The sequence below is a fragment of the Equus asinus genome, chromosome 13 (genome assembly GCF_041296235.1).
Source record: "Equus asinus isolate D_3611 breed Donkey chromosome 13, EquAss-T2T_v2, whole genome shotgun sequence".
NCBI lineage: Eukaryota > Metazoa > Chordata > Mammalia > Perissodactyla > Equidae > Equus > Equus asinus.
In genome coordinates, this window is record NC_091802.1 from 25,383,262 (window position 1) to 25,408,295 (window position 25,034).

Sequence of the window (25,034 nt, forward strand, 5' to 3'; positions counted from 1 at the left end):
CAAGAGTAATCTTTTACAAAACATTCACTCATTCATTCGTCAAATATATATTCAGAGCACACAGGAATTGAGGATACAGCAGTGACGCAAATTAGATCTCTATGCTCATGGACCTTCATTCTAGAAGGGAGAGAGGCAATGCACAAGCAAATAATTTTGTACAGTGCCAATGCAATGAATAAATATAAAACTTGGTAAGCTAAATCATGTTGCTCTCTCAGTAAAAAATTTTGAACAGCTTCCCAGCATGCTTAGATTAAAATCCAAATTCCTTACCACGACCTTGTTCTAAGATTCTGAGGTCTGGCTTGTATTTGTCCCTCCAACCTTATCTGTATCACACTTCCTCACTGCAACTTGGCTCCAGTCACCCTGGCCTTCTTTCTATTTCCTCAATGTTCCAAATCTTTTCCAAACCTTCTTTCGGCATCGTTTCCTCTGTCTGGAATGCTCTTCTCCAGATCTGGGAAAGGCTGTTTTCTCTTAGCCCAAATATCACTTCATCAGAATGAACCTGACTAATCAACCTAAAAGGAGCTCCCCCTCCCTTTCTCTATCAATTACACTGTTTTGTTTCATAGCACTTTTCACTTTCGAAAATTATCTTATTTAGTTAACAGTATCTCTGTCCTCACTAAAATGTAATTTTCCTAAGGCAAGGAATCTTGGGGTGTTGTTCAACAAAGAATCCCTAAAAGTCTAGAACAAGACCCGGCATAAGAGGATCTTGATAAATACTTTTTCAAACAACAAATAAATAATGACGGACTACATGACGATAAAACGGCCTCCATCTCTCACAGGCGCCAGGCCCCGCCCCCCAGGCCCACTTCCGCCCCCGGCCTAGCCCCGGACCTCCTGGGAGAAGAAGGCCTCTGCGCAGGCGCTGTGGGACCGTGGAGCTTTCTGGGTAAGCATGGATGCTCACGATCTCTTTCGCCGGCTTGGCGCCGGGGCTAAATTCGATGTGAGACGCTTCTCGGCCGACGCAGCCCGATTCCAGGTACCGTGCGCTGGGACACAGAAGCTTTAGTAACTAAGAAGAAGCCAGAGTATGAGAATGAAGTGGGTGCAGGGAGAGCCCACACTCGGGGACCCAGTGGCCTGGCTGTGGGGCATTTTCCCTCCTGCGTTCGGCTGAGCTGCACCCTCCCCGTGAAGTCCCGCCTTCTGAGTGGACTCTTTTACCATCCTTTTGTAGACTTAGTTGGGCCTGGCACAGAAACGCTTTCTCCTCCCTCTTCGTAGTTTATTGAAAACACAGTTGGAATCCTTCTTTCAAAAGTAACTTTTTCTCCGAACCTGGTGTAAAGGAATATCGAAAACAGGATCAACCCCAAATGGAGAGAACAGATCCTTTCACTGTAGTCTGTCCAGGTTTCGCTTGGCATAGATATAGCTTTAGTGAGCATGGTTTCTTTTATTCCCGCATCCCCACGGCGTGTGAAGTAACCAATGAGAAGAGCGGTTTAGAAATGGGGGATCTTACGTAGAGAAGTAGTGAGCGCGTAATAAATCGAGAGAAGTTGGTAGGGGTCCAGTTATGGAAAATCTTGAATGTCAACCTTAGTATCGGAACTAGGGACGTGTGTGTGTGTTTGTGCGCCCGCGCGCGCGACACGCGTGTTTCATCTTTCTCTGACTGGCAGTATAGTGTAGTTGTTTAGAATTTGAACTCTGGAGCCAGATTATTCAGGTCCACATCCTGGGTCTGCCAGTTACTAGTTTTGAGACCTTGATCAAGTTACTTGACCTCGTAATGCCTTGATATTGTCATCTGTTGTAATACTCTTTGCTTAGTAGGGTTATTGAAGGTTGCAGTAGTTTTATATGTATACTTAGAAATCTGCCTGACATCGTATGTTACTCTGATAAGTGTATATGTGTTAGTTGCTGCTATGATTATTATTACTGTTAAGGTCAGAAAAGGTGTCATCCTGGATTCCATTTGCCCAAACACACTTGTCAGCTCAACAGATATTTCCTGAAAATGTGAAAAAGACGAGGAGTCACTGGACCCATGTTCTTACTGCCAGTACTGCTTGAGTGAAAGCTATGCCAGTCTGCCAGTAGATTTCACTTAAAATTTTTTGGGTTTTTAGGTAGGAAAAAGGAAATATGACTTTGGTTCTTCGGAGGTCCTGCAGGGACTGGACATTTTTGGAAATAAGTCTGTCCCAGGTGAGTGTGGAGCGTCAAGAACTCATCAGGAGCTCCAGGATGAAGAGAAAAAAGAGAGCCTAAGTGAAGGGAAGAGGGAGCAGAACAAGAAAAAGAGGAAGAAGGTGACTTCAGGTTAGTGCCTGGTTTCTGTCTTTTCTCATTTAATTTTTTTTCAATTACAAAAATAATACAAGTTTATGGTTACAAATCAAACAATATATAGTCATTCATCAGTTGATGGCATTTGGGTTGTTTCCAGGTATTTGCCATTACAAATATTGCTACAATAAGGATACTTGTACATATATCCTTTTGTACAGGTGCTGTTATTTCTGTAATAAGCATGCCCAAAGTGGAATCACTGGCTGAAAGGGTATGCACACTTCTTTCTTTGAACAAATACTGCAAAATGACTTCCCGCACCCATGTCAATGCTGGATACTGTTGGTCTTAAATTTTTTGCCAATCTAATGAATGAAACTATTTTTTATTTATATTTTCTTGATAAATGGTGAGGTTGAGCATCTTTTCATATGCTTTACTGGATATTTACGTTTCAACTTTTGTGAATTGTCTATTCTTACTCTGCCTGTTTTTCACAGGATTTTTTTCTATACTATAAAGGTATTTATCTTTTTCTTATGTCTATTAAGTTTCCTAGCCATTTACCTTTTTTAATAAAGTAAATGGTCACATAAGGTTTTTAAAAGTTATACAATGGTGAAAAGTAAATTTTCTTCCCACTCTTTTCTCTCTAGTTCCCTGTTTCTCCAGAGGCAACTGCTATTAATCGATTTATGTATTTTTGTAGAGATAGTCTATTCATATGTATTTATACCTCCCTTAAAAAACATGAATGAGGCAGCTGGCCCCATGCCATAGTGGTTAAGTCCAGCGCCCTCCACTTTGGCGGCCCACATTCGTGGGTTCAGATCCTTGGCGCAGACCTACATTGCTCATCAGCCATGCTGTGGTGGCAACCCACATACAAAATAGAGGAAGATTGGCACAGATGTTAGCTCAGGGCTTATCTTTGTCTAGGAAGATTGGCAACAGATGTTAGCTCAGGGTGAATCTTCCTCAGCAAAAACAACAACAACAAAACATGAATGATAGCATACTTGATATGCTTTCCCTTTTTGAACCTTCCCTACTCTTCCTACCCTTTTTAAAAAAACAATGTAGCTTGGAGATTGTTTGGAACCAGTAGGAAGTGCACTGCCTTGTTCATTTTAACACAGCATAGTATCCCATTGTATGTTCCATCACTGACTTAACAAATTCCTATGTCATTCTACTTATCTTTGTGGGTATGTGTGAGTATATCTGTCTGATAAGTTCTTAGAAGTGGAATTTCAGAGTTAACAAATAGACTTATTTTAAATTTAGATATTTTGGAATTGTCCATCAGAAACATTGTATCAGTTGGAAGTCCACTGCTTTGTTCATTCAATCATAGCATAGTATCCCATTATACATTGTAGTGATGTTCCATAATTTGACAAGTTCCCATGGACATTTACTTTGTTTCCACACTTTTGCTGTTACATTATTACAATAAAAGTTATTTTACTTCCTTGGCTGCAAGGAGGTTTGATAAAGCCTTCTACCAAGATTAGTGGAAAAAAAAAAAAAAAAGGGTCCAGCCCCCCTGGCCAGGTGGTTAAGTTCCCGCACTCTGCTTCGGCGGCCCAGGGTTTCGCTGGTTCGGATCCTGGGCGCAGACATGGCACCGCTCATTGGGCAATGCTGAGGTGGCATCCCACGTGCCACAGCTAGAAGGACCCACACTAAAAAATATACAACTATGTACTGGGGGGATTTGGGGGGAAAAAGCAGAAAAAAAAAAAAAAGACCTGCCACAAATTTAGGAAAAGGATTTAAATGTTGGGCAATCAGAAGCACACAGATATGTGCTATAACCAGTTAGCAACAAATGTGTACAGACATATATAGTTTAATTGGAAAATTCAGGATCTTTTGGATTAGTAATTATTTGGGTCTATTAATACCCACTGTTGCATAAAAGTGGGCATAATCTTATTTTTTTAAAAAAACTCATTCTACTTTGTGTATCCCACCAGCAATGTATGAGAGTTTTCTTTTTCTATAAATGTGTCTCATGTATTTTGTCCTTTTTCTATTAGAGTGTAATCTCCTTAATTTATTAGGCCTCATATATGTTAAGGAAATTAACTCTAAGTCTAGCATATTACGTTTACAAACGTATTCTAGTTTGTCATCTGTCATTTATCTTCTTCCTTTCTTTTTGCCATTTTATGTGTTAAATTTATCTTTTCCTTTATGTTTTTTTGGTTTGGGTTTTGGTTTTGCCTTCCAAGCATTAAGCTTATTTTTAAAAAATTCTCTTATTTTTTTAATTTTTAGTTTCATTTTGTTATTTTGAAATCTTCTATCCTCTGGGATTTTATTTGATATAAGGACTGAATAGGGGACTAATTTAATTTCGTTCCAGATGGCCAACTTATTGTCCTAATATATTGATAATTCATCTTTCCCCTATTGGATTTAAATGCAACTTTTATTGTAAACTTATTTTCCATATATATTTGAGTCTATCTCTGGGCTCTGTTCTGTTTCATTGACTTATATTTCTGTGTTCATACACCAACACCAGCTTGTTTTAATTACTATGGCCTTATAATATGTTATAAAATCTGGTAGAGTGCTGTGGCATATCATGTTTGTTGATTGGGCAACTGAATATTTTCTCCCTAAAAGGATCTGAAGAATCAATGAAATCCTAATTAAAATTCTACTAGGTTTTTTTTTGATGGAAATTGACAAAGACCTTTTAAAAAAGAAATTGGGGAGGGGCTGGCCCCGTGGCCGAGTGGTTAAGTCTGTGCGCTCCGCTGCAGGCGGCCCAGTGTTTCGTTGGTTCGAATCCTGGGCACGGACATGGCACTACTCATCAAACCACGCTGAGGCAGCATCCCACATGCTACAACTAGAAGGACCCACAACGAAGAATACACAACTATGTACTGGGGGGCTTGGGGAGAAAAAGGAAAAAAAATAAAAAATCTTTAAAAAAAAAAAAAAAAGAAAGAAATTGGGGCAGGCCCGGTGGCGCAGCAGTAAAGTTCGCACTTTCCGCTTCTTGGCAGCCTGGGGTTCGCCGGTTCGGATCCCAGGTGTGGACATGGCACTGCTTGGCACGCCATGCTGTGGTAGGCGTCCCACATATAAAGTAGAGGAAGATGGGCATGGATGTTAGCTCAGGGCCAGGCTTCCTCAGCAAAAAGAGGACTGGCAGTAGTTAGCTCAGGGCTAATCTTCCTCAAAAAAAAAAAAAGAAAGAAATTAAACATGCACCTAGCATGTGACCCACCTATTCCACTTGTAGAATTTACCCAAGAGAAAGGAAAACCTGTGTCCTCACAAAGACTTGTACACAAGTGTTCATAGAGGCTGTGTTATAGCCAAAAACTGGAAATGACCCAAATGTCCTTCAGTAGGTCAAGGATAAACATTGTAAATTTGTACAATGGAATATTACCTAGAAATAAAAGTTAAGAACTATTGGTATATGCTCCAACATGGATGAATTTCAAATAACTTCTAAGTTAAAGAAGCTAGACTAAATTTAGCACATGCTACATGATTCTGTTTACATAAAATTCCAGAAAAAGCAAATTAATCTACAGTGACAGAAAGGAGATAGGTGGTTGCCCAAGGATGGAACAAGCAGTGCATTACAAGGGGCCACAAAGAAATTTTGGGAGATGGTGGAAATAACCTTGATTGTGGTGATGGGTTAACAGGGGTATACATATGTCAAAACTCCTCAAATTGTATACTTTAAATATATGCAATTTATTGTATGTCAGTTTTGCTCAGTGAAGTTGAAAAAAAATTTAAAAGAAATTCCGGAAGTAGTCTTTGCTCATTACTCTTCTTAGACTTTTTTTACTTTTTTCTTTTTCTTGAGAAAGATTAGCCCTCAGCTAACATCCACTGCCAATCCTCCTCATTTTGCTAAGGAAGACTGGCCGTGAGCTAACATCTGTGCCCATCTTTCTCTATTTTATATGTGGGACACCTGCCACAGCAAGCTGGACAAGCGGTGCAAAGGTCTGCACCCGGGATCCAAACTCTGGGCTGCCAAAGCGGAACATGTGAACTTAACCACTACACCACTGGGCCAGCCCCTCTTCTTAGACTTTTTTAGGTTATTCTTACATATTTATTTTCCCATATAAGCTTTAAAGTTAGCTCGTCCGGTTACCAAAACAATCCTATCACTACTTTTCATTGAACTGATGTTGTTTACAGATTTACTGAGAACTGCTCTCTTTATAATATTGAGTAGTCCTTAAATATTGTGTTGTGTTCATTGCTGTTACAAGTGAAATCTTTTTCATCATATTTGTTTTCTAGCTGATTGTTTGGGTATAGAAAAGGTGGCTGCCTTGTTGAAAACTCTTGTTTAATTAGTTTTTCAGTTAATCCCATGTTGTTTTTAAGTATACAGTCATTTACATATTACAGCTGAGACAACTAACAAAAGGAAGAGAATGAGCTTCAGAGCTCTGATTTTACCAACACAGAACTTGCCGCTCCTTTTCCAATTTTTATACCTCCTATTAGTTTCTTTTTTTTTTTTTTTTTTGAGGAAGATTAGCCCTGAGCTAACTACTGCCAATCCTCCTCTTTTTGCTGAGGAAGACGGACCCTCAGCTAATATCCATGCCCATCTTCCTCTACTTTATACGTGGGACGCCTACCACAGCATGGTTTTTGCCAAGCAGTGCCATGTCCACACCCAGGATCCAAACCGGTGAACCCCGGGCCGCCAAGAAGCAGAATGTTCAAACTTAACTGCTGCGCCACCGAGCCGGCCCCTATTAGTTTCTTTTATCTAGTTGCATCAGCTAGTACCTTTCTTTTGTTTATTGTGAGGGTATGGCCTGTTTGCTACACACAAGAATGTTGTACTTAAAATCTTAATTTTTTAAAAATATATTTTAGAAATTACATCTCAAGAAGAAGGTTCTACTATACAGTGGATATCATCTGTGGAAGCAAAGATTGAAGATAAAAAAGTTAAAAGAGAAAATAAACTAACTTCAGGAAAGTTGGAGCAGCTCAGAAAAGAAAAGGTTAGAAAAATATCTTAGCCCCAACTGTTTTTCTGACCTAGTGACTTTTTCACGGTCTCTGGGTTATTCTTTTAGTAAAAGTAAATATGATTTTGTTAAGATAGAAGATTAATTGCATTAGTTTAGATTTTACTTTAGTGAAAACTTAAAGTAGGTATTTGTGCTATGACTGAAATTTTTAATGTTTAAAATTCTTAAAAGTATTTTGAAATCTTGAAACTTGAACAGGTCAAGAATTTATATATATATGTATATACACTGTTCTTATAGTGTGTAGTATATGCTACATAATTCTTGATCTATTCAAGTTTCAAGATTGACAACGTGTTTAGAATTAAATTTTTAAAATTTCTTATCCCCTTTTGATAAACATAAAATTGGCCCCCTTTCTCCTCTGTGTCAGGCTCACTGGTTTAGAAGGCTTTCCTCTGACAGGGATTTGAGAGTTAGAATTCTTAAGAAACCTATTTTATAGCTTGGGACTAGGGGGAGTAGAATACAGAAGAAACAACAGATATACCATTGTCGTGTCTGCTGCACATCTGGATTGCATATGGAGAGTATTGTTCAGCTCCCTTCAGTAACCCAGAATCCAGAATTTAGCTCTCTCTAGATCAGAGAATGAGAAAACAAACCAAATCAACACTTGACTCTGCTTTTGGCACTCAGTTTGAATAAGTAGCGTTTAAGGTAAATCATCAAAAAGCATTGGCACTTGTGTGCTAAGTGCCGTATAAAAAAATTAGATGGATTCAGTGCCTGCCTTCCAGAAGTTTATTTAAGATTATAAGTTATGCCAGTAGCACATTAATATGAATAACACGTCATTCATGGCATTTACACATTAATATAAAGTGTGGATAGATAGGTTTCATTGTTATGAAGGTCTTCTGCCTATGAAAGGGCATGAAATGTTGCTAATAGCTCTATCTTTTAGGGATTGGACTTCAACCAGAAAGTTTCATGTGCTACCGAAGCTTATCCTAGAAACTGTTAGTGTTGCTTTATAACATTAACAGTGTATTTGACCATATCCATGGTGACCCCTTTATTTCACTTTTCAGATAAACTTCTTCCGGAATAAACACAAAATTCATGTCCAAGGAACTGATCTTCCTGACCCAATTGCTACATTTCAGCAACTTGAACAGGAATATAAAATCAATTCTCAACTGCTTCAGAACATTCTAGATGCAGGCTTCCAGATGCCTACACCAATCCAAATGCAAGCCATTCCAGTTATGCTGCATGTGAGTATGAAGGTCTAGAATGCCTCTAGCATTCCTTCCTGTGTGTGTTTGCTCATTCTCTTTCTTTAAAATCTTCCTTTCTACCTTATCTCCCTCTGTTGAAATCCTTCCCTTGTTTTTAAGGTCCATCTCAAATGCCTATGCCTCCATAAAACTTGTCTTGATCACTACAGCAAGATGTAATCTTTCTTTTTACCAGTGCTTTCCCCTACCACCCAATTCTCTGTGGTATTTAGTGTGTTCTTTTTCTTAGGACATTTGTCTTACAGTGGTGTAAAGTGTGTGTTTGCACTAATTATGTTTATCTTTTCCATTTTACTAGAGTGTAAATCCTCTCAGGATAGGGACTACGTTCTGTTTATTCATCTGTGATTTAGTTTTTAACTCCCAGGAACTATTTCAGAAATACAGAATTCTTGTATGTAACTTGACTTGTTTTTTCCCCCAATACTTTTTATTATTAAAGTATGCTTTATGTATAATAAAATGCATAGATTTTAAATGCACAGTTCAGTGAATTTCAACAATGCATATCCTATGTAACTTTCACCTCAATGAAGATGGGTGACATTTCTGTCGCCCTAGAAAATTCTCTTGTACCAGAACATTACCACTGTTCTGATTTCTATTGCCGTGTACTAGTTTTGCCTCTTCTAGAATGTCATGTAAGTGGAATCATTCATTATTTATTTCTGGTTCCTTTCACTCTGCATTCCACAATTTTTTTCTTCACATGTTGATAGAGGTATGAGTTAACTTAGACTTTTGGAAATTAAGTTTTTCTGAGGTTTCTTTTGGTAGTGGTGAGAGCTGACTTTCCCCCCCTACATAACCAAGATGGCCTTCAGTTCTGTTAGCCAAAGAATATGAGTTACCTTTTCATCCATACTAGTCCTTTTCATTTTCTTTGGGAACTGAAATGAGAATACATTTGAATGATGTTGTTGTCTCACTTTATAGTAAATTTGCTTTTAATTTTCATTTAAGATAGTTTCTGTCATGACTTTAGCTTAAAATTTTAAAAATATCAGTGACTTTTTGAATATCATCACCTATCAATTACTCTGTCACTCAGGTTATCACCACTTTTTATTTCTTATTTTCAGCCATTCTGTTATTTATTAAAACCTTCCTTAGGGATTGAGCAGTACAGATACCAGGCCAAAAAGTTGGTTTTGTAATTTTGCTTTGAGAAAAGAGTTTAGTGAGAAAGAAAAATTGAAATAATGGAAATAATTGAGGTTGTGAATTATCTTTGGGTTTTAGCTATCAATATTCCTTACCCAGTTCAAATGGACTTGTGTTGCAACGCTCAGAAACTCCATTGGGGTGGTGATGGCAGGGGTGTATGATATTAGAAAAGCAAATACGAGAGAAGTAAGAAAAGCGATGAGAACATGAATGATTGGATTCATTATGTATAATTTTGTTACTTCTTTGGCTGGTAGCATTATTTGGCCAGGTGCTGAAAAGTTTATGTACTTTTCCTTGTTCTTAATATACTCTGTTTTTAGGGTCGAGAACTTCTAGCTTCTGCTCCTACTGGATCTGGAAAGACTTTGGCTTTTAGCATTCCCATTTTAATGCAGCTGAAACAACCCACAAATAAAGGCTTCAGAGCCCTGATTATATCACCAACACGAGAACTTGCCAGCCAGGTATGACTTATAACTTCGAATGAAGATGTGTTTGGTGTTTGTGTCAATCATTTTGTATTTGAACATAATAAAAAGATCTCAAAAAGAGTAAGGGCCATGTCTTTTGTCATGGTCAGGTATTCTGTACAGAGCACACTACCCCATATCTTACTATATATGGGCAAGTCTTTGAAGTCTTTCTATAATTTTCTAAATTTCTTTGGTAAATGCTGTAAGATCCTTAAAGTTGAAAGGCTACTGTAATATATAGTCCATTTCTAAAATGTATTTTTCTCACCTAGAAAAATGAAACCTCATCTCAATTTTTGGAAAAGTAAAAAACTATACAGTGATCTGCTCTACCCTCCCAGTGTGCTTAATAGAAAAGACATGCCAAATATGAAATAGTTCTGTGACAGTATTGTATTCTAAAAACAATATGTAACAGACTGGTAGAGTTTTGGTTTTATTTCTTGGAACTAGTTTGCCAGACCTGAAGAAACTACTGAATCTTATTGGGCACTGAAGTTCCAAAATGCTGAGATTCCAGGTTAATCTACAGATTATTGTGGGTTTAATTTCAGATATGCATAGATTGGTAGTAGATTTATTTTGTTAATAATGTAAATGAGACTATACATCTTATCCAAGTATCTCAGCAGCTAATGTTTTATCATTTTCCATTTTAGATTCACCGAGAGTTAGTAAAAATCTCTGAGGGAACGGGATTCAGGATACACATGATCCACAAAGCAGCAGTGGCAGCCAAAAAATTTGGACCTAAATCATCTAAGAAGTTTGGTAAGGGCTTCATGTAAGAGCATGTAAGGGGTTTGGAAATTAGAGATATCCTAATTGCCACCTAAGAGTTCTTAAAGTGTAGTCATGCACATAATTGGTTTGATTTTTAAAGAAGCTGAAAGAGATCTGCTCCCCACTCCCACCTGGTAGTTATGTACATATATACCAGTAGTTCTCAACCAGAGGCAGCTCTGCCCCCAACCCCAACCCCAAGGACATTTGGCAATACCTGGGCACACTTTAAGTTGTCACAACTTGGGAGGGTGCTACTCATATATAGTGGGTAGAGGCCAGGGATGCTGTTAAAGCTCCTACAGGGCACCCTACAACAAAGAGTCATCTGGACCAAAATGTCAGTAGTGCTGAGACTGAGAAACCCTGCTTGATACTGTTGATTTTTAATCTGCCATGGAAATACTCTGCAGATAAGAATGGTTTACATCCCTCCCTTTATATCAGCCAGAGAGGCTGCTTTTACCTGTCTTTTATCTTGAGCTTCTGAATAAAAAGAAAGGATTTTCATGAAAAACAAAAGAATATTTAAAAATCAAACTGTTGGATTATAGTGTTCTTGTCTCTTAGAAGCTGAGAAGGCAGATCAAATATAATAAAAGGAGAGTAAGGATATAGCAGTTTGTGCTGTGATGGATTAAAGAGTATGTATATTAGCTTCCTAATATGAGAGAACCTTTATACTGTTGGTGTAGTGAGTATAGCAAGTATAACCTCTCCTTCCTCTCCCCACTTCAGGTTATTAACTGAAATTCAGGAGGCTTAGTTGCCTGATTTAAGAGGGATGAATCTTGTTTTTATAATTTGTACCACTTGTTTTTCCTCTAGATATTCTTGTGACTACTCCAAATCGACTAATCTATTTATTAAAGCAAGATCCTCCAGGAATAGACTTAACAAGGTACAGATAATATTTTAATGTCTTTTATGTGTGTGTTCATTTAGGTGATTATATTTTGTCTGCGTTGCTTGTATTATCGCCTGTTGGAGCTTGCTATCTGTCACCTTTCAGTCAGTGTTGATCCTGAGAATAATGGCTTTCATTAAACTCATAGAAAAATAACTGGTCTGGAAGAAAGTTACAGATTCTGATAAGCACTTAGCACAGAATACCCCTAGACTTTTTCGCATCTTTCGGCAATGGTGGTGGAGTTTCTAAGGTTTATGTGAAGCTCTGCTGTTGCTAATAGAACCTCATATCTTTGAGGCTAGTGGAATAGAAGGTTAGTTTATGTTTATCTTGTTTTTACCTTTTTTCCTGCTTATTTTTCTTGTACCTTTTTCTGGTGTGATATGTGGATCTGAGAAGTATCGTCATGGTTTGACTTCTTCGTATGTTCCCACAGTTTAGTGAAGTGTCTTGGATCTTCCAGTTCAGTACCCACAAGTAGTTTTGTTATTTCTTAGTGTTGAATGGCTGATAGTAGATGAATCAGACAAACTATTTGAAGATGGCAAAACTGGGTTCAGAGACCAGCTGGCTTCCATTTTCCTGGCCTGCACATCCCACAAGGTCAGAACAGCGATGTTCAGTGCAACTTTTGCTTATGATGTTGAGCAGTGGTGCAAACTCAACCTGGACAATGTCATTACTGTATCCATTGGAGCAAGGTAATTGTTCTTCCACATTATTTCACTGATTTTTTTTTTTAATACAAGTCAGTTTTTTTAGATTCAAAGAGATAGGTTGTTGGCCTGAGATTAATAAGAGTTTTACTGAAAGAAATGTATTCTTTAAAGTCAAGATTGAAGATTTTCTATTTTAGAATAATACAAAGGGAGATTCTCATATTAGTATTCCTATCATTATGCTTTTGGTTGATTTTTCTCATCCACAAAGTATGACATGAGCTCTGTGCTACCCAGAGGATTTAGTTTCTTTGATGGCTTAACAGATAGGAACACAGATGGGGCCGGCCTGGTGGCGCAGTGGTTAAGTGTGCATGTTCCGCTTCTGTGGCCCTGGGTTCGCCAGTTCGATCCTGGGTGTGGACATGGCACTGCTTAGCATGCCATGCTGTGGTAGGCGTCCCACATATAAAATAGAGGAAGATGGGCACTGATGTTAGCTTAGGGTCAGTCTTCCTCAGCAAAAAGAGGAGGATTGGCCGCAGTTAGCTCAGGGCTAATCTTCCTCAAAAAAACACCAAAAGACAAATAGGAACACAGAGGAGGAAGCTGATGTTACTGAGCCGCTTGATTTGTTATTCCTCTTAAAAAATACTTTGGGTAGCATTTTATGCTAAATGAATGCTCAATAATAGGAAAAACTTTTAGGAAATTATATTACCACTTGATAGAATATTATGCAACCCATTAAATGATAAGTGTGGAGACTATAACTATATTAAAAAGTACTTGTAATACCTTGTTAAGTAAAAAAGCCAAATGGAGGGGCTGGCCCCGTGGCCGAGTGGTTAAGTTCGCGCACTCCGCTGCAGGCGGCCCAGTGTTTCGTTGGTTCGAATCCTGGGCGCGGACATGGCACTGCTCATCAAGCCATGCTGAGGCAGCGTCCCACATGCCACAACTAGAAGGACCCACAACGAAGAATATACAACTATGTACCGGGGGGCTTTGGGGAGAAAAAGGAAAAAAATAAAATCTTTAAAAAAAAAAAAAAAAAAAAAGCCAAATGGAATAGTAAAGAATACCCTGTCTACTTTAAACTGAAAACTCTGTGTATAAAAAGAAAATAGAACAAATTCACCATAAGTATAATTATAAAGGCAGACAAAAGAATGGAAAAAATATTTATGACATAGTATAATGTATGGCAGCATCTTATAGAGTGTTAGTAAAGCCTTAAGATCCCTCACCCCAACCTGTCTGTCTGTAATAAACCCTTGCTAATCATTAAGACAAAAATTCAGCCGTATATAATAGCAACCTTAAAAATGTTCTCCTCATTTTATCCAGGAATTTTACTTTTACAAATTTTTTATAAGTAAATAATTATGTACATGAAAATTTGTGACTAGAATACAACAAAATGTCAAAATTTATTCTAAAATGGTAGAATTATGGGCAGTTTGTTTTATTTACATTTTTCTGTTTTTCAAATTTTCTTCAGATAACTTTTATAATTAGAATAAACCATTTAAAAATAGCACTTTGTCTTCAAGTTCAACTATAAATAAGTACTTATATTGACAATGGAAAAGTTGCTTCTGTTGAAGTTGTGTGTGTGTGTGTGTATATATATTCTTTTAAAGATTGGCCCTCAGCTAACATCTGTTGCCAATCTTTTTCTTTTCTTCTTCTTCTTCTTCTTCTCCCCAAATCCCCCCCATACGTAGTTGTATATTCTAGTTGTGGGTCCTTCTAGTTCTGCTGTGGGACGCCGCCTCAGCATGGCTTGATGAGCAGTGCTAGGTCCACGCCCTGGATCCAAACTGGTGAAACCCTGAGCTGCCAAAGTGAAGTGCATAAACTTAACCACTTGGCCATGGAGCTGGCCCTGTATATGTGTATTTTTTATTTATTTAGAATTCAGGGAGAAAATGCAAAAATTGGCTCTTGCAAACTGTAAGAGATGTTTTCTTTTCAGGAATTCTGCAGTAGAGACTGTAGAACAAGAGCTTCTCTTTGTTGGGTCTGAGACTGGAAAACTTCTGGCCATGAGAGAACTTGTAAAAAAGGTATATTTGGACTACGTTCTTGAATTTTGATAAAGTTCACCAAGCTTCATCTTACTGGTGGAAGGCTAAGCACTATTCCTGTATCATATTTAGTAAGCCAGGGGTAAATTTTTAAGCACATTGGGCCAACTGTTGTCCTAAGGGAGGAGACTCATCTCTTAGAATAGGGGACATTTCCTGTTCCCAGCTCAGGGAACCTAGGAAAAGACCTACCTGATGCCCTGAAAGCCTCCTTTTTCCATGTCCACATATATTCTGCCCCCTTTACCACCACCACCTCCCAGCCCCCACTGGTTTCTTATGGAACTAGGACAGTGTAGAATGAGCAAGACACTGAGTGGAGCTTTCTGTTTTTATATCCCTTCAATAAGTATTAAATAGAAGCCATAGTTAAAAAGCTAACTATGAGGGGTCAGGGCAGGAGGTAATCAAAGAAATATAAATCCAAAGCCCTGTCCATAGAATTTAGTCTTTTTTAGGGAATAATATAAATATACTTGTGTGAGATAGTTTGTGATAACCTGCCGTGAAAGGCTACAGAGTGTTTTTCTTAAGCATTCGTATCGTCATAATGGGGCCATCAGGATAAGTTGAAGTAGTTGGGGAAAGCCTTATAGAGAAAATGCCACTAATCAGGGCCTTGAAGGATCTGTGGGATAGAAAGGTAGAGGGGGAGAGTACGGATGGCTGGAGGAGCAGCTGGAGTAAAGTCTAAGAGATGGAGGTGAATGCAGTGTGTTTGCAGACTCATGAAGAAGTTACCTGTCTAAGGCAGAGTTTATAGTGAGAATTAAAGAAGATCAAGTTGGACAGGAAAGTTGGGGTTAGGTTGAAAGAAAGCGCTCGATATTTTTGAAGAATGTGGCCACATAATTTTTAAGGAAAACTAGTTAAATGGTGGTATATAAAATGGATTGTAATGGAAAGAAACTGAAAATAAGGAAACCAATTAGCAGGCTGTTAAATTAGACTGGTTGGAGATGAGGAGGAAATAAATGAAGGTGGTAGCCTTAGTGGTGGAGTGTTAATAATAATTGGAGGATGAAAGGGAAAGGTGTTTGCATGTACCTGGTGACTAAAGAAGTGGTTAATAGCTTCATCTTGGGAGCTGCACTACCTGGGTTGGAATTCTAGCTTAGGCAAATTAACCTGTTTCACAGTTTCCTCATCTGTAAAATGGGAATAATAATATCTGTCTCATAGAATTGTTTCAGTATGAATGAGTTAATACAAATACAGTATTTACAGTAGTGCTTGGCACATAAGAAATGCTATATGTGTTAATTTTATTAATATTCTTAAGTGTATCATTTGGCACTAGGAAATTTACGGTTTTCACAGATGCTCACATGGGGATTACACACCAGGAACTTTTAGCCGTGTATGATCTTTAGGAGCTCTGTGAACCCTCTGAAATTGTATGTTAGATTTTGTGTGAATGTGTGGTCACCCATTAGAAAGCTTCATATCTTTCATTAGATTCTGAAAGGGGTGTGTGAACCAAGATGAAAAGGTTAAGCCCTAATATAGATAGTTGAAAATATAGAAGGCTGGTTTGAGAGAGAGGTGGGTTTGATGATAAAAATGTAAAAATCATCTGCTTAGAGCTGGTAGTTGATAACTGAGATTTTATTTAACTTACTAAGATAAAAATCATATTGAGAGAAGTGAGAACCAAAAACTCAGCTTTGGGGGAATACCCACAATTAGGATAAATAATGAATTAAAAAGATCGTTGTTACGTTTTAGCAGAATCAAGAAGGTTCTGAGGCACAGAGCCAAGAGATGACTGTTTTAGGGCATGGGCATCCATCACTGCAGAAAGGTGAAAGGCGATTAATTAGATGTGATTATTGGAATCAGCAAGATGGAAGTACAGTTCAAGTTGAGTAGAGGGTGGATGGTGAAGAAGATGGAGGCGGATTTAGACTACTGGCCCAAGACGCTGGGCAATGAAGAGGACACTGAGTTGAGTTGGATTGTCTTATGAGCTAAAATCATATGAAATACTGTGGTAGTATGCTGATTTTTGCCTTCTTTCTTTTAGGGTTTCAATCCACCTGTTCTTGTTTTTGTTCAGTCCATTGAAAGAGCTAAAGAACTTTTTCGTGAGCTTATATATGAAGGTGTTAATGTGGATGTTATTCATGCAGACAGAACGCAGCAACAGGTAGTCAGCTGTGTGCTTTTGAAAATAATGGCGTTGAATTTATGAAGTACTTATTTTCCATTCCTAGAGTGGGACTAAAACATTTAATATATGTTCTATTAACCAGAGAGATAACACGGTCCACAGCTTCAGAGCGGGAAAAATCTGGGTTCTTATTTGCACAGCCTTGCTAGCCAGAGGGATTGATTTTAAAGGTGTGAACTTAGTGATCAACTATGACTTTCCAACCAGCTCAGTGGAATATATCCACAGGATAGGTGAGTTGTCACTCCTCCCCACCATAGCCCTCCTCCGGAACCCCACTCATCTATCTTAGGACCTCTACTATTCCTTTCAAAGATGCTCATTTTTCAGTGCTGTGAAAAATCCGTTGACTTTTATATGTGAATCTTGAAGTTTCTTTTCTGAAAAAAAGTGGTTCTTTATGGTCTAATTTCTCTTAGGTCGAACTGGAAGAGCAGGACATAAAGGAAAAGCTGTTACATTTTTCACTGAAGATGATAAACCATTATTAAGAAGGTAAATTTGGAGAAATAACTTAGTATTAAGTTGGCAAGATTGCCTGGTTATTTTTCTAGGTATATACAATTAACAGATAATTATAGAGTGTGTCCCAAATTCTGTTATGGTATTAGTCAACCAAATTTCAGCCATGAGAAAAGAAAAAATGATCAAAGGGCCTTGTTTTTGCCCTTCCATTATTAGAATTTGGAAATATTCATAATGGAATGTTCATTAAGTTTCACACTCACAGGATTCTCCCAGTAGCCATCAGTCGATATTACTCACAATGTAATAGTAAGGTTTTTGGATTAGTGAATAGTTTAAAGTTAACCCCTGCGTCTCCTCAGCCCAGTCAAAGTTCTCTCTTATCATGGCGCATCCTTCCCATTACTCTTAGGGGCAGATGGAGTTTTATATTTAGTCTCAGGAAAAACTTATTTTAGTAGTACTCTCCAGTATTACTCAGTTGTAGCCCTTTGAAGACCGGGTAACATGTGATATACTTTTACAATCTTGGGTCTCAAAGTAACCCATAGATTTTGAATTTCCTGCATTTGGGCTGTCTACAGTAATTTTAGTCTGATAATGACTGATAGCACTTCACATTACTGACACATGAAATTGAGATATAGCCCATGGCGGTTTGTGCTTTGATCTGTTTGGCAGTTTTGGCAAAGATTTGGATTTGTGCCTCCTGAGCCTTGGCTCTGTCAGCCTTGGTCTTGCTTTGAGCAGACTTTCACATGTGCATGTATGCGGGAGTATATTCCAACAGCCTAGCTTCACCTAACGTCTCCTTAGCAACTGCAAGCATGTGACTCTGATGACCCCCATATCCATGTAACTATGCTTCTCAGTTTTCCTTCGGGGAAGTGGGGATAATGATAGTATTTACTACAAAAGCTTGTTCTGAGGAGTGAGTAAGTTACTGTACATGAAAAGCTTAAGACAATGCCAAAATATAGTAGGCACTGTCATTTAATAAATTTAAGTCTGACTCTGCTTCAGTCAGTGTCTCATCCCAGATAGGATTTAGTAGCTTTTTAGGGCTTGATAAGTGTTGTGTAGAAATAGCTGCTGTCTAGAATTATTCAACAATGCATAGATTTCAGTCCTGGGGATAGTTCTCTCAGCAATCCAATGGGATTATATCTGGGGATAATTGATAATATCAGAACACTTTACTGGATTACTTTCTTGTTTGTGTAGTTTTAGTTCCTCTTGTATTGTGCAGAGGGTTTAAGTGCATAAATATCAGTTTGACAAGATACAGATTTACATTTATGGGTATCTTTTTCAGCGTTGCCAATGTTATACAGCAGGCCGGATGTCCTGTGCCAGAATACATAAAAGGCTTCCAAAAACTACTAAGGTATAAGTTTGAATTTACCTCGAGCTGCTCTCTTTCTCTCTCTCTCTTTACGTATACATTCCTGCTTTCACACTCTTACACATTATAGTTCTAACAATTCTACTTTTAGAACATTTCAAGATAAAAAGTTTCCTTTTAAATATTTGTGATTACTGTATGTTCTTTCCTTGCCAGTTTGAAATTTTAAGTATTCAGATTTTTAATAAATTATTCAATGTGAGTGAAACAGGCTTAGAATTTGTTTTGGTTCATAAAACTGGTAAAAAGCAATTAATTGGCTAAAATCAAACTCTAATGCTTGTTGGCATAGGATATAAGGTTGACACCGGACGTATTTTAATTGTAATCAGTGCCTTTTTTTTTTTCGTTTTTCTCCCCAAAGCCACCCCAGTACATAGTTGTATATATTTTTATTGGTGGGTCCTTCCAACTGTGGCATGTGGGACACCGCCCCAACATGGCCCAATGATGGTGCCATGTCTGCGCCCAGGATCCAAACCGGCAAAACCCTGGGCTGCCGAATTAGAGTTTGTGAACCCAACCACTTAGCCATAGGGCCACCCCCAATCAGTGCCTTTTTTAAAAAACTGATTGAGTTTATCATCCTTTGGGTTACTTCTCTAAATGTTTTAGGTAATCTAGTATATTAAAGTGTCATTGTAAACCTGTAAGTGGATAAAAAATGAATTTTGTGGTCAAGAATCAAAATTAGTTTTAGCTTTTCTTTTTTTTTTTAAGATTGGCCCTGAGCTAACACCTGTTGCCAGTCTTCCTTTTTTCCCTCCCCAAAGCCCCAGTACATATTGTATATCCTAGTGGTAGGTCATTCTAATTCTTCTATGTGGGATGCCGCCACAGCATGGCTTGATGAGTGGTGTGACGGTCAGTGCCCAGGATCCAAACCGGTGAACCCCAGGCCACTGAAATAGAGCATGCAAACTTAACCACTCAGCCGCAGGGCTGGCCCAGCTTTAGCTTTTAAATTAAGTTGCACTTAATTCTTCCCTCTCTTACTTTGTAACTTTCAGCAAACAAAAGAAAAAGATGATTAAGAAGCCACTGGAAAGGGAAAGTATTAGCACAACTCCAAAATATTTCTTAGAAAAAGCTAAGGATAAACGGTAAGTATATGGTGAGAAAAGCTGCTGTTTGACTCCTTCATATAGTTATAGTAAGCATTATTTTTCCTCAGGATGAATTTCTAGAAGTAGACTTAATAGGTCTACAGTCCATTATAGAATGTAGTAAAAGTAACATATCCTAGGTTGCCTGTGATTTGGGGTCTTGGATGATTTGATCTTGGAATTTTTCTCTGTATATTAATGATCTGGTTTTTTCCATCTTTGAAAATATGATTTCAGTTCATCACGAACTAGAATTGCACTGCCCACATCTCTACACAACCTGCATCAGGACATACTACTGAGGCCAAGCGTGAGAATTACTGACTCACATTGGTGGAGTCTTCCTTGAAGCTCCATATTCTGGGCGGGATTTCAGTATAATCTTAGGCTTATTCTGAAGCCTCTAAATACCTCTAAAAAGTATTATTTGGGTGAATTGGTAGTAGTTTAGCTGAGTTATGTGAGGATTTTAAAGCATAGATGTTTTAGCATACACACAGGACTACTTTTTTTGCCCAGTACTGCTAGGAAGCTACATGTTTTGATAGGGGTAGGCTGAAATATTCTTAACAGTACTACTCTTTCCACTATTTAAGGAAAATGACACTCTTCAAATTCTACCAGTACCACTTAATATATAATATACATAAAATGTAGGCATTTTCCGAGTACCTATTGTCATTGCCAGGTACTTGACAGTAGTAAAGTACACGAATGAATATAAAATGGGACCTCTTTCCTGAAGTTAGGGAAAGGAAATTAGTATACATGAAAAAAATTAGAGAAAAATTTTTACATAAAATAGAAGTTTTTTATTCTAATTTTTTGTGGCAACAGTTTCTGGATGACACTTAGACTAGTGGCTTAGTAGAGAAGGTGGTCTGTCTTGGCCACCTTGGTCACCTGATCTGTCTCAGTACACTTTTTCTTGTGGGGGCTGTATCTGAACTGTTGTACATGCATCAGAACCTCGTTCTTGGGGTGATCTTAAAGCTAGGATTACAAATGCAGTCCTTTCAGGCACCGAGCGGCAGCTGGTGAAAGTTTTTACAAAGGTCAGAAATCAACTAGAGTATAAGATGATGGTAGCTATGTTCAATTTTAATAGGAAACATCAGTGTTTTAAATACTACTCTAAATGTTGATTTTTGTAAGTTTGTAGCATTTATACTTCTGAGATTATTAAAACTTAAAGCTGCACTAAGACTTTGAGGACACTTGGTATAAATCTTGTCACTTCAGGCCCCTGCTTAAGATGCTTTGGTTGTCTCTCTATTTTCTTCACATTTAAAGGCCATACTTAACATAGCATACAAACAAGACTTCATCTAACTCTAGCCTCCCTCTCCACTATAGATGTTCCTTTAATGATCTGACCCACCACACTTGTAGCTCCAGCTCATGCCTTTATGCAGATAACTCTTAAGTTCATATTTCAGCCTCAGCTTCTCAACTGAGCTATAACTCTGAATCCTGTTGCCTAGTGGACCTCACTTCAGGTACTACAAAGTCACCCTGGTTTACTGGAGAGAAAAACCCAATTTGAAGCCAGAACTGGCTCTGATACCTACTTTGCCTGGGCGACTTTGGACAAGTCACTTCACCTCTCTAAGCTTTTTTCCCCCTATATAGAATGAAAATAATTATGTAAACAATACCAGCTCTGCCACTCAGGATTGGTTATGATTGAGTTAATATGCATCTAAGAACTTTGCATTATTCTCCTGTAGTATGCAAACTGATTATTTTCTCAAAACTTTTTCCCTTTTCCTGTGTTATTACTTAGTTAATGGCATTCACTATTCATCACACTCTAAAATCAGACTATTGGGGTTTATGTCTAACATTTACTACCAGTGTGTGATGATCAGCAAGTTACTTAGCCATTCTGCCTCATTTTTCTCATCTGTAAAATGAGGATAATAATTGAATCTTCTTCATAAGTTAGGAAGATGATCCAAGTTGATACATATAAAGAACTTATAACAATATCTAGCACTTAAGCAATGTGAACAGTTATTATGAGGTCAGGATCAGAATCTGTCTTTCATACCATGTTGTAGTATAGTTTGTTGTGGTTTTTCTGCCTCACTTAGGTGACTGTGGTTTTTCTAAAGGGCAGAGACTATGTCTAATGCATCTCTGTGTTCCTGGTGCCTCCTATATTTGACAGTACAGTAGTTTTCAGTAAATGTTTATTAAACTGGTAGAGTCTTGGAAAGCACATATATCTAGAATTTCTGGCTTAACTTTCCTTATTTTCCTTGTCACAGGAAAAAGGTCACTGGTCAGAACAGCAAGAAGAAGGTAACTCTTGAAGACAAAAGTTAAAAACAGACTTTTTAAAAGACTATGCAGAAATGTAACTTAATGGTCCCAGCATGAAGGTTGTTTTCATGGAATACTTCGAGTCTTATAATCATGTGTGTACCAAACATTTGAAACCCACTTCAGGAACATGGGAGTGGGGAAAAATGATTCTAAACTATCAGTGTGTCATGTCAAATTATAATTTGTAGGTGACTTTTAAAAGATTATACAATGGAGGGGCTGGCCCCGTGGCCGAGTGGTTAAGTTCGCGCGCTCCGCTGCAGGCGGCCCAGTGTTTCATTGGTTCGAATCCTGGGCGCGGACATGGCACTGCTCATCAAACCACGCTGAGGCAGCGTCCCACATGCCACAACTAGAAGGAACGAAGAATATACAACTATGTACTGGGGGACTTTGGGGAGAAAAAGGAAAAAAATAAAAAAATCTTTAAAAAAAAAAAAAGATTATACAATGGAAATAACATTCATTGACATTTCTGTGGTTTGAATCCAGAGAGATACTTCTTATGGAAGAACAAAAGCTTATGCTAAAGATAACACCCAAATGTGGGGAACTCTTAAGGATTTTTCCCTTCAAGTGTGAAGGAATGTGTGTGTATGCTGTGGAGAGGCATCTGGAACCGAATTTCAAAGGCTTGAGATTGAATTTCCCTTCCCACCCCACCCTCCTTTTATGTTGGATGGACAAGAAGCCACACAGGCTGTCTTCAAAGAAGAAAACTACTATGCTCTTTATTTTACTATTTCTTAATTTGCTGATGGCCTTGTGTGGTATGAGCCACAATAAAGAGATGCCTCTTCTGTGGCCGGTTATTTCAGATCCCTAGGCCTCAAGTTCTTTGGTCTGTTAAATATCCTTATACCTCATTGCTCAAATAGTTCATACCTTACCTGTCACAATGTTGGAAGTACAAGATTATGGTGGTTCTCTCCCTTTCTTCATTTTCCATCATTTAACCATGCCCTTTCCTGTCTCTTTCCATTCAAGATGACTTTGCTTGAAAACTGATAAACGTTTTATCCTGATAAGGAAGAATGTTCCTATTACTTGATACCCCTCTAGCTCTGTTCTCTTAGAGCTTATCTTTCCTGAGGCTTTGTGGCCCTTCATCCATTTAGTAAGTAGGTCTCTGCCACAGGTAAAGGATTATGATTATACACTGATGGAGACTATTCACTGTTAGCAGATTTTTCTCAGTTGCTAGTTTTGTACAGTGAAATAAAAAATCGACTTCATGCATGTAAGGTACTTAGAATGGCACCTGACATGAATGTTAGTTATTATCAATATTACAATACTATAATATAGATAACCTCTTCTCAGCAGCATTTGAATTAAACTTATTTATTCTCAGCCTTTTATTCTAGAGTCAGGACAAGTAGACTCCAACTTGAATATTTTACATGGGACAAAAATTGTTTATCTTCAGATTTTATGTAAATGGAGACCTATTGCTACAAGGTGCAAAAAATGCAAGCGTATGATTTTTTTGTTTGTTCTTGCAAACATGCTTAATTCAATATATATTCTGGAGGAAGGTGTACTGGTGTCACCCATTTGCCAGCTGTATGACTTTGAATAAGTTCTTTAATTTCTCAGAGCTTCAGTTTTTTCATTTATGAAATTGGGGATAATACCAACCATGTTTCAAGATTAGAAGTACCTAACACTGTGCCTGACATGTCATAGATTCACAACAAATATTCCTTAAACAAGCATTGTATATTTGGTTAGGAATACAAGGCTTGACTACACAGCCCTGCCTTTACAATAAAGGACCAAATAGTGTGGCAAATGCTGTGTCAGACATAAAGCCACAATGCTGAAGCATCATAGGAGGGCATCTAACCCAGACTGGAGATGTCATGGAAGGCTGACATCCTGAGCTGAGTCTTGCTAGGAATCAATAGGCAAAAGAGAACAGAGTATTCCAGGAAGAAACAAACTGTATGTTCTATGATCCTTGATATCCTTCCTTCACTTGACTTTATTTCCTCTTACTTCGTATTTTCTCCTGTGTAACCACACATCCTTAAATAAAACTGGCTACATAAACCTGTATCAGCTTGGTTTGTCAATAGATTAATAGAGAATTTAGCTCCTTTGTATGAGTTGGAACTATCTGCGACACAAATTTTGGTTTCACCCAAAGAAGGGCAACAATTGGGCCAGCCCCAGTGGCCTAGTGGTTAAGTTCCACACACCCTGCTTCAGTGGCCTGGGGTCGGTCCCCGCGCACGGACCTACATCACTCGTTGGTCAGTGGCCATGCTGTCACAGCAGCTCACATATAAAAAGAGGAAGATTGGCAACAGATGCTAACTCAGGGTGGATCTTCCTCACGAAAAAAATAGGAGGTGGGGAATGAAATTAGACAATTATTACAAAAGAACACATGGTAACTGAATGGCTGGCTCTAGTGAAATCAAGCGAGGACTTCAAAGTTAAACACCTCGGTTTGAATCTTGGTCCTGCTGCTTTGCAGCTGTATGACTCAGGCAAATTACAACTTCTTTTACCCTTGGTTTTCTCATCTGTAAAACGCCAATACTAACTCTTAGGGACACTGAGGATTGGAGAAAATACAGTCAAGTTCCTGACCAGTGATTTGTGCTCAATAAATAATTATTACAAATTGTTTCCCTGTAATAGCCCTGAGGCAAGAGTGAAAGATACAGCTAATTATAATTAATCCATTACTTGCTTGTAAGCAAACTCTACTTGAGGGGTTGAAAAAGTTTACATTCAGCTTTTATCTTATTTTACTGACAGTTAATTTGATTAGGGGAAAAGTCACAGTAAATATATGCCCAGAAAAGTTCAGAGTAATTAGGAACTACCTTCCAAACACCACCGTTTTGTCCGTTTCCAAGCATAGGAAAAACAGATTTCTGGGTGGCACG

At 38.1% G+C, this 25,034-nt stretch overlaps 1 protein-coding gene across 1 annotated transcript; it reads left to right on the top strand.

Annotated features, from left to right (window-relative positions):
- The first annotated feature begins 840 nt into the window (after positions 1-840).
- Positions 841-24,191, top strand: DDX52 (DExD-box helicase 52). Its single transcript, XM_014862259.3, has 15 exons — positions 841-1,003; positions 2,103-2,295; positions 7,159-7,289; positions 8,354-8,539; positions 10,054-10,197; positions 10,866-10,977; positions 11,818-11,890; positions 12,397-12,600; positions 14,540-14,630; positions 16,678-16,800; positions 16,907-17,057; positions 17,244-17,319; positions 18,605-18,676; positions 19,705-19,797; positions 22,074-24,191. Exons 1-15 carry the CDS (start codon positions 917-919, stop codon positions 22,129-22,131), a joined length of 1,794 nt encoding a protein of 597 aa, XP_014717745.1. The 5' UTR covers positions 841-916; the 3' UTR covers positions 22,132-24,191.
- Positions 24,192-25,034: the final 843 nt, after the last annotated feature.